The 11,187-nt window shown below is 35.3% G+C and overlaps 1 protein-coding gene across 1 annotated transcript in view; it reads right to left on the bottom strand.

Moving 5' to 3' along the window:
* Positions 1 to 1,464: 1,464 nt before the first annotated feature.
* The window catches only part of LOC128700453 (dynein axonemal heavy chain 12-like), a 112,580-nt gene continuing 102,857 nt past the window's right edge, over positions 1,465 to 11,187 (bottom strand). Inside the window, exon 6 of the mRNA XM_070080373.1 lies at positions 1,465 to 1,973. Coding sequence (XP_069936474.1) covers positions 1,770 to 1,973 — 204 coding nt within the window. The 3' untranslated portion in view covers positions 1,465 to 1,769. The remainder of the gene's footprint in view (positions 1,974 to 11,187) is intronic.

Raw genomic sequence — 11,187 nt, 5'->3', positions numbered from 1 at the left:
GCAGAAGGCGCAGCAGAAGGCGAGGGCGGGGGCGCGAGGGGCACGGGCGGGGCGCGAGGGGCGCGGCGGGGCCGGTGGGTCGGCACGACGGGGCGGGGGGGCGGCGGGGGGCGCGGGTGGGGGGGGTCATGAGTGGGGGGTTGAGGGCGAGGTGGTCTCGAGGGGGAGGTGGTCTCGAGGGCGAGGTGGTCTCGAAGGGGAGGTGGTCTCGAGAGCGAGGTTAAGGTCATTAGCACATAGGTGTGAAAAGGAGACCGCTCAGAGGAGGGACCGCTCTGTAGAAGGGACCGCTGAGAGGAGGGACCGCTCTGTAGAAGAGACCGCTGAGAGGAGGGACCGCTCTGTAGAAGAGACCGCTGAGAGGAGGGACCGCTCTGTAGAAGAGACCGCTGAGAGGAGGGACCGCTCTGTAGAAACTAGTACTACTTATATATATATATATATATATATATATATATATATATATATATATATATATATATATATATATATATATATATATATATATATATACACAATGAACTCAAAAACAAACTACAAAGAAAATTAGACATTTTAATTGAAAATAGTGATTGGACAAAGCATGCTAATAACAATTTTGTAATTAACTTATCAGATGAAATTTTAGACAAAAATACAGCTGCTGCTCTAGGTTTTGGTCTAAGTTTTGCAACTTCAAAAAAACTTAATAATGTTGAAATTGCAAAAGCCTTTTGTAACTTTGAAAAATTTTCTGATTTATCCTCTGATGAAATTAATATTAGTAAGGGAATGGTATATAACTCTATGTTAAAACCAAACATTCCCAATTGCCCTCAAAGATTCTTTAAGTCTTATGATACACATAATAACAATAAAAATTTGCGCCTTACTAAAGCAGACAAAATAAATGCAATAGTAATTATGAAAGAAAATGATTACCAAGAAAAAATGAATAATCTCTTAGATGATACTGAAACCTATTCTAAACTTAGGAAAAATCCCCTAGAAACCATTAACAGCAATTTCAATAAAACAATAAAACTTCTACTGAAAGGCAGAGATGAATTAGTCAAACAATTTACTTCCACTAATCCATCTTAACCTTACATGTATGGACTAATAAAAACACAAACCAAGGAATCTAGTCAGACCAATTATTAGCTCCATAGAGTCAGTTTCATATATATATATATATATGTATATATATATATATATATATTTATATATATATATATATATATATATATATATATATATATATATATATATATATATATATATATATATATATATATATATATATATATATATATATATATATTACGTAATAAATTCGAATAACGCATATTGAAAAGTATATAAATTACACGAATATTTTCAGTCTAAGAAGACCCCTCCTTAGGTTATGTTAAATTAGTGGAAAGGAAGCAGCTCGTGTTTACAAACATTAGTTGAGAGAAAGGTCATGTTTACAAACATAAGTTGAGAGGAAGGTCATGTTTACAAACATTATTTGAGAGGGAGGTTATGTTTACAAATATTAGTTGAGAGGAAGGTCATGTTTACAAACATTATTTGAGAGGGAGGTTATGTTTACAAATATTAGTTGAGAGGAAGGTCATGTTTACAAACATTAGTTGAGAGGAAGATCATGTTTACAAACATTAGTTGAGAGGAAGGTCATGTTTACAAACATTGTGAGAAGTTTGCTTACAAGGGCTTCAACTCAACTAGTTCTGCAGTGCCTGTGTAAATATTTGCATTATTTTTGTACTGCTAAATTTGCTTTATTTGTAGGTTAAGTATATTACCATTTTCTTAAGCTTATAAAGTTGCTTAGCTACGCTGGTCTCCGCTGATCCTTGAAGTGTCTGCGCTCCACCGACGGCAGCCAGAGCCATCAAGAAGTGTTGACCACTCTCGACCTCCTGAAGGTGCTGTACTCCCACTGGTAGTCCGAAGATTTCTGGCCTCTCAAATTCTGTAACTCCCTTCTCAGGAGAAATCACTGTTGTTAGTAAATGACCATGTTATAATGAAAATGCAGTATATGTGAAGATTACACTTATGTTGCATTGCAAACTGGCTGCGTAACTGCAAGTCACAAACTGCAAATCAGTTATTTGCTGCAAGGTTTTTTCACAAACTGTCTCTATGAAGAACTGAAGGTTTATAAAGCCAGTCTGTGTCAGAAAGGTGCACCAATCAAAGCTGCTTTACAGTCAGTGCCATATATAATACAATAGACCCCTGGTTGTCTTCAAGAAGGCACTGGACAGGCATCTAAAGTCACTACCTGATGGACCGTACTTCAGTTTGCATGCGGCCAGAAGTAACAGCCTGGGTGATCAGACACTGATGAACCATGAGGCCTGGTCTCAGACCAAGATGCGGGGGCATTGACCCCCGAAACCCTCTCCAGGTAAACTCCAGGTAGCTATCAGAATTGTCTGCATAGTATAGATTACTGTTTTCTTTTAACATGTTGAATCCAATTAGCTTTTAAGCAGTCTATACTATACCTGTGGAAAATACTGTATATTTTTCAAAAATACAGTGTATTTTATATGTAAAATGATGGCCTATATTGTAGGTAATAAAAATTAATTTGTAAATATATAAAGAACCAGCGATGGGTGAGTGTCGCTGGGGAAGAGATGCCATTGTTTTGAATGTGGTAAAGGCATGTTAGTGAAATGTGCAGAAATTTTCGTCGCTCTAGTGGTTAAATTGGGCTTAAAACCTCTCAAATAGGAGCTGAAATTGTTGGATTTGCAGTCCTGCATAACTTGGGCATTAAGCAGATGGTCAGGACAGCTTTGGAACCCCAGCTAAGTCATGTTTATTTATGTTGAAATTCTGGCCAGTATTTTCTTCATATTTTAGGCAAGGGGGTTTTGAGGATGACACATCATAATCTCAGACTAATTGGTGAGTTTTATTAATATAAATTCTCCTTCAATGTATATGTATTCACATTTTAAATTTAATATTCACTCCACTTATTTATATTAATGTTTTTACCAGAATTCCTGGTGAAGTATATTTCATTTGAAATTAAAATAGGTCCAGAGTGACTTGTGGAGAGATAGATTATCATAGGTATCGAAGGAGGACATTCTTGCGACCTAAGTGCCCTAAAATTCTTACTTGTCTCTGTAACCTTGATAAAGAATAATTATCTTTGTTACCATTTACTGGTATGTATCTTATGAGTTACATCCATGTAAATTTAATTTTCCACAATAGTTGCCTGTTGGTCCTTGATCAAACTGGATGTAATTAGTGAAGTTATTAATTAGTGAATTAATTACTTAATAATTATATGTGAAATGACAGAAGGTGGATGTTAGGTCCACAATTTACTTAATGTGTAGTGGATTATAATTATTACAATACTAAATTTGCTAAGCCAAAGTCTGGCTAGGATTTATATTAGTGTATTTGTATAATATTAATTTTGCTAAGCCAAGCCTGGCAAGGATTTATATTAGTGTATTTGTATAACATTAATTTTGCTAAGCCAAGTCTGCCTAAGATTTATATTAATGTGTATTTAAAATTTATATTATAATTTCCTTACATGAGCAATTACTAAGCTCAAGTGTAGCTAAGATTATTAATGTATATTTAAAGTTTACATTATAATTTCCTTACACGTAATTGCTAAGCTCAAGTAGCTAGGATTTATTCAAGGTAAGTTGCAATATTTACCTTTAAAAAGTGGATAATTAAGTACATAATCAGTGTTATTAGTTAAGTTGAATTTAATACATTACATCATGGGTGAAAATGAGGAAATTAATGTAGATGACAAGCATGGCATTTAGAGCAAAATATAATCATTGCAGGCTAGAAAGAGTCATGTAACAAAGACATACAATAAATGTTTGGAATTAATGAATAAAGAAACTGTGAATACTGATGATTTAAAATTGTATTTAGATGCTTTAGAGAATAGATATGATTCATACAAATTATATTATAAAAATATGAAGGAGATTTGTTAGTAAATTGTGGAGATGAGACAGAAATAAATCTTATGATTAACCAGTATTATGAATTAGAAGAAAAAATTCTTTCTTGTAAAAGTAAGGCTTTGAATAAATTAAAAGGCGTAAACCAGGCAGTTAATCAATTTATTCCAACAAATAAGATGTCTTTGCCAAAACTCCCAGAATTATGTTTACCTGTATAATCCTGGAGAAAATTGGGAGGAGTTTTGGTCAATTTTTAAAGCAGCTGTGCATGACAGGAGTGACCTAGCATGTGTAACTAAATTATTTTACCTAAAAGAACAGATATGAGGAGATGCTCACATACTCATACAAGCCTTTCCCAATGTAGATGACTCAAGGAAGCAGTTGACTTGTTGAAGGTCACTTATGGTAATATAGAACAAAATAGGTTGGATCTAGTGAATATCATTGTTAATTTAAAAAGTCCAGATCACACTTACAAAGGTTTACAGCAGTTTAGAGTTAAACTGGAGAGCACTCTCAAAACTTTAAGTAATAAATATAATCTGAAGGAATCAGACTGGTTATTGAGTGCCATTGTACAGAATAAATTAAGCTGTAAAACACTTGAATGACTCTCGAACAAGTGTCACAAAGATTATTTTGGTCTAGAGGAAATAAGACTAGCTCTACAAGAATTAATTGTTCAGTTGCAGACCAGCCAACCAACTCATTTTAAAGATGCAACACATAATAACTCTGAGGTATCTGTCAAGTTTCACAAGGGGAAAAATTATCCCAATGTTAATAATCAAAATTCATTTCCTAAAAAGAGTTGCATAGGTACATCCAGTAGCAGGAATCAGAAATAATGATTCTCCACAAGGCAAGAAGAATAAGTACCCTCCTAAGAGTAGCCCAGTTAATAAGAAACCAGTCAAAGAAAAGAGAGATTGTCTTTTCTGCAAGGGTACTCATTTTTCTAAGAATTGCAATGCATACTATTCATGGAATGATAAAGTTGAAAGATTGGAAGAACTTGACAGATGTATCAGATGTCTCGGTAATCATAAAGTTAAGGATTGTCACGCCAAATTAAACAACTGTTATCAATGTCACAATGTCACCATATAGTCATGTGTAAGGGTCTATATGATAATGTTGATAATAATGATAATGTTGACAATCCTGACACAACAGTGGCTAATGTAAAAATTGCTGCTAATGTTAATAATGATGGTTTTGCTGAAGTAGCATTACCTGTGTTACAGGTAAATATTGATGATAAAAGGTATAAATCAATAAATGTAACTGCATTATTAGACCAGGGATCACAGTGTACTTTCATAAAACGCGTAAATGTCTTGATGGGATGAAAGTACAGATGGGAGATCCTACAACTCTAAAATTATCTGGTTTTCTCTCAGATAAAAGGGCTCAATTATATGATACTGTTTACGTAACTGGCAGTTTAGGTAATGAGAAAAAACGTGTTAATGCAGTAATTGTAGATAGACTCCCAGAGAAAATATCTACAGTAGGGCTTAGTAAAGCTACAGAAAGACTTTCACATATTGTAAATTTAGCACCTTCTGGTGTAAATGATGATTCTGTAGGCCCAATAAATATTTTGATAGGTAGTGACTATTATGCCTCCTTTGTAAAGGGTATGGTAAAGAAATGTGGTGTCGCCCTTTTAAAGACTACAGGAGGCCATGTAATGTATGGTAGGATTAATTGTAATAAAAATGCATGACTTGAGGAAACTATAAATACTATCAGTGTGTGTTTTACTCATGAAATCGTGCCCCAATATAATTCTCCCGTAGAGGATGGTGTTGAGCCAGTGCACAAATTGTAGGAATTAGACAGCATTGGAATAAATGTAACTGAAGAAAGTCCAGACGATTCTTTTATTCAGGAACAGTACCTGAGAGATGTAAAATTTGAATCTGGACAATACTGAGTACGACTTCCATGGAGACTGAACCATCCAGAATTGCCAACTAATTACAGTTAACGGCTCAGCTCCGCGAACTGAGTAAGACACCAGTATTGTTGACTACCTATAATGATATAATTACTGAACAATTAATTAATAAATTTATAGAAGAGGTAAGGAGATATCTTATTAAATTTCAGGGTGAAGAATTATGCCTTTATGGCTGACATAAGTAAAGCTTTCCTAAGAGTGGATTTACAAGAGGCTGACCAGGATTGTACCCACTTCTTATGGCCTGAGAATCCTAGTGGCCCACTTAGCCCTCTGAAAACCTTTTGCTTCAGGAGCGTATTATTTGGTGCTACATCCAGTCCGTTCCTACTTCAAGCGACAATAAATGCACACCTTAAACATACGGGAAGTCCATTGAGTAAAGTAATGAGCAAACAGTTTTATGTGGACAATTCCCTGGGTGTGACATCAACTGAAGAGGAACTGTTAATGACTTATGGAGAGGCTAATAAAATAATGCAAAGTGCAAATATGCTTCTGAGGGAATGGAACAGTAATCCGTCCAAATTAAAGGACAAAATAAGTAAAGATTACCCTGGAGATGAAGTACCAAAATGTAGTAATGTATTGGGAATAACTTGAGATACTGAGAGAGATTTGTTAATGTTAAAACCTAATAATTACAGAATGCCCAATAAATTAACTAAGAGAGTTTTGCTTGCTGAAGTTTCCAAATGTTCCGATCCACTAGGCTTAGTGCCACCCCTTACTATAAATAACAAAAAAAGGCACAATACCGCGACTGGAACGATACACAAATAACCCGCACATAAAAGAGAGAAGCTTACGACGACGCTTCAGTCCGACTTGGACCATTGACAAAGTAGGAAATTATTAATACAAGAATCATGGAAGCTTAAATGTGCTTGGGATGAAACTCTGCCTGAGGAATTCATTAACAGGTGGAATGAATTAATTGGTGATTATGAAAAAATTCCAATGTTGGAGTTCCCACGCCAGGAGGCCAATCCAGATGGAAAAAATATACTCCACATTTTTTGTGATGTTTCAAAATTGGCGTAGGAACAGTTGCTTACCTTCAATGTAATAGTGTAATTTCTCTTGTTATGTCTAAGGCTAAAGTGTCTCCAATTAAATCACGTACCTTACCTCAGTTGGAATTAACAGCCATTTATGTAGGTGTCAAATTAGCTAATTATATAAGAAATAAGTTGCAGGAGATAAATATTAGTGACACTGTAATGAGGTATCCTTGCAATGGATTAGTAATGGAAACAGCAAAAGCATGTACGTACAAAACAAGAGTCGCTGAAATTAATCAGATGCAAAAGAAGTATAATAGTTTGGGTCAGCATATGTTAACATTTAATCATATACCAGGTGAGGAGAATCCAGCTGATTTCTTGTCTCGAGGTTTACCTTATGCTAAATTTGTAAATGCTGTATCATGGTTTAAAGGACCGAGCTGGTTGGTAAATAAAGCTAATTGGCCTGTACAAAAGGCGTATATTGCTTCTGTTAAAATTACTGTGACCACCGCTCCAATAGTTTGTCCTTCCTTAGCCATTGATATAAATAGGTATTCTTCTTTACCCAAACTAATTAATGTAACTAAGTTGGTGTTTAAATTTCTAAACAAGACGAATATCTCATATAAGTTTTTACATCTTCTTGAATATTTGATACACAGGGTACAAGAAGAAATCTATGGAAATGAGATTAAATTGATGATGGAAAGAAAAATTGTGAAAGGTTCCATAATAGAGAAATTGGGGCTCTATTTAGAGAACAATGTAATTAGGTGCAGAGGTAGGTTACAAAATGCTGAATTGGGTGATTATGCTAAACACCCTATCTTACTGCCCAAAACTCATCATCTAACAAATTTAATTGTTTTAAATGCCCATAAAAATGTAATGCATGGTGGGGTACGAGATACTTTAAATTGTATTAGGGAAACTTTCTGGATTCCACAAGGATGACAAAGTGTAAAAAGGGTGATTAAATCTTGTGTAATATGTCACAATGAGGATGCCAGATCCTATATGTACCCAGGTCCTCCACCATTGCCAAAGGAGAAATTTGAGTAATTTAGCAACAAACTTCGCCCGGCCGCAGTGTGGAAAATACTGTATATTTTTAAAAAATACAGTGTATTTTATATGTAAATTCATGGCCTATATTGTAGGCAATAAAAATTAATTTGTAAATAAATAAAGAACCAGGGATGGGTGAGAGTCGCTGGGGAAGAGACACCATTGTTTTGAATGTGGTAAAGGCACGTTAGTGAAATGTGCAGAAATTTTCGTTGCTCTAGGGATTATATTGGGCTTAAAGCCTCTCAAATAGCAGCTGAAATTGTTGGATTTGCAGTCCTGCATAACGTGAGCATTAAGCAGATGGTCAGGACAGCTTCAGAACCCCAGCTAAGTCATGTCTATTTATGTTGAAATTCTGGCCAGTATTTTCTTCATATTTTAGGCAGGGGGGTTTTGAGGATGACACACCATAATCTCAGACTAATTAGTGAGTCCTATTAATATAAATTCTCCTTCAATGTATATGAATTCACATTTTAAATTTAATATTCAGTCCACGTATTTATATTAATGTTTTTTCCAGACTTCCTGGTGATGTATATTTCATTTGAAATTAATATACGTCCAGAGTGACTTGTGGAGAGACAGATTATCGTAGGTATCGAAGGAGGACATTTTTGCGACCTAAGTGTCCTAAAATTCCTACTTGTCTCTGTAACCTTGATAAAGAATAATTATCTTTGTTACCATTTACTGGTATGTATCTTATGAGTTACATCCAGGTAAATTTAATTTTCCACAATACCAATGCTTTTTTTTTATGACTTGAGTCGAAGTTATGAGAAATAATACTAGAATTGTCGAATTCCTCAACATAACAAGTGGTTTTTAAAAAAGCTTGAGGTTTAAGCCATTTATTTTCGTAAGCATTGGAAAATATTTGGAAAAAAAACATCATTAACATTTATACTTTCACAGCACAATCAAATTCTAAAATTACTTTTATTTAACAATTTTCAATGCGTTTTCTTAATAAATTGAAGAGTACATGTGTGACTTTAGAAGATATTCAAAACTTTAAAAAAATTCTCGAAAAAAGTATGCTATTGCTCAGTTATTTGTTTCACGCCGAAATTGATTTTCAGCTTGAACCGGCAATTAACATGGACGAATAAGCTCAAATAGTTAAGCACAAATATCTAAGAACAAACGGTAATTACAAACAATTAATTACATGAATTATTTTTATTAACACACAGGCCGTTTGCCAGCAAGGAAGGGTGACCCAAAAAGAAACACTTTCATCATCACTCACTCCATCACCATCTTGCCGGAGGTATGCTGGCACTGTACCACCCACCCTCACTACTTAAGTCTGGCTAACCGGTTTCCCTGAATTCCTCCATAAATGTTACTTTGCTTACACTCTAACAGCACGTCAAGTCATAAAAATAATTTTCCACTACTCGTCCCTAACACGCTCATGCGCAGCTACACGCACACACAAAACCTCCTTTACCACCTCCCTCCAAAGTTTCCTAAGATGACCCCCTACCTCGCCTTCCTTCCATTAGATTTATACACCTTTAAAGTTATTCTATCTTGTTCAACCCTCTCTAAATGTCCAAACCATCTCAACAACCCTTCCTCTACCCTATGGACAATACTTTTAGAAATCCTGCACCTCCTAATCTCCAGGCTATATCTTCCCTACATAATATTCACATCTCCACTTCCTCCACCTGTTTTCTTGTTGCAACATTCACCACCCATGCTTCACTCCCATATAGGAACTTTGGTACCATTGTACTCTCAAACATTCCTATCTTTGCTTTCATGGATGATATTTGTCTCCAGAGACTCCTTAGCACACCACTCATCTTTTTTCCCTCGTCAATTCTATGTTCACTTCATCTTTCATAGACCCATCTGCTGACACATCCACTCCTAAATAGTGGAACACATTCACTTCCTCCATAGTCCCTCCCTCCAATCAGATATCCAATCTTTCATGACCTATGTAAAGCTATATATATATATATATTATATATATATATATATATATATATATATATATATATATATATATATATATATATATATATATATATATATATATATATATATATATATATATATTGGAGGCACTGCCTCCAACCGCCTCCTCGCTGCAGCATTTACAAGCCAAGCTTCACACCCATATAAGAATGTTGGTATCATTATACTTTTATACATTCCCTTCTTTGCCTCCATTGATAAAATTTTTTGTCTCCATATATACCTCAATGCACCACTCGTCTTTTTTCACTTATCAATTCTATGGTTAACCTCATCCTTCATAAACCCATCTGCTGACACATTAACTCCCAAATATCTGAAAGCATTCACTTCTTCCATACTCCTTGTCTCCAAAGTGATATCCAATGATTCTTTATCTAAATCATTTGATACCCTCATCACCTTACTCTTATCTATGTTCACTTTCAACTTTCTATGTTTACACACCCTCCCAAACTCGTCCACTAACCTTTGCAACTTTTCTTTAGAATAACCCCTATGCACAGTATCGTCAGCAAAAAGTAACTGTGTCAACTCCCATTTGGTATTTGATTCCCCATAATTTAATCCCACCCCTCTCCCCAACATCCTAGCATTTACTTCTTTTACAACCCCATTTATAAATATATTAAATAACCATGGCAACATTACACATCCCTGTCTAAGACCTACTTTTACCGGGAAGTAATCTCCCTTTCTTCTACACACCCTAACTCATAACAGCATTTAGTAAGTTTCTACCTATTCCTTACACTTGTAACATCTGCCACATTGCTCAACTATCCACTCTATCATATGCCTTTTCTAAATCCATAAATGCAATGAAAAGTTCCCTTCCTTTACTGTTCACATATATGCTTCAGTGTAAACACTTGATCTACACATCCCCTACCCACTCTAAAGCCTCCTTGCTCATCCACAATCCAACTCTCTGTCTTACCCCTAATTCTTTCAGTAAGAACCCTACCATACACTTTCCCTGGTATACTCAGTGAACTTATTCCCCCTTAAATTTTACAATCTCTTTTATCCCCCTTCACTTTATAAAAAAGGAACTATACATGCTCTCTTCCGATCCCTAGGTACCTTCCCCTCTTCCATACATTTATTAAACAAAAATTCCAATCATTCCAACACTCTATCCCCCCCTGCTTTTAACATTTCTGTCATGATC

This window comes from Cherax quadricarinatus, unplaced genomic scaffold (assembly GCF_038502225.1).
Source record: "Cherax quadricarinatus isolate ZL_2023a unplaced genomic scaffold, ASM3850222v1 Contig363, whole genome shotgun sequence".
Taxonomy (NCBI): domain Eukaryota; kingdom Metazoa; phylum Arthropoda; class Malacostraca; order Decapoda; family Parastacidae; genus Cherax; species Cherax quadricarinatus.
This window is presented reverse-complemented; position numbering and strand designations above follow the sequence as displayed.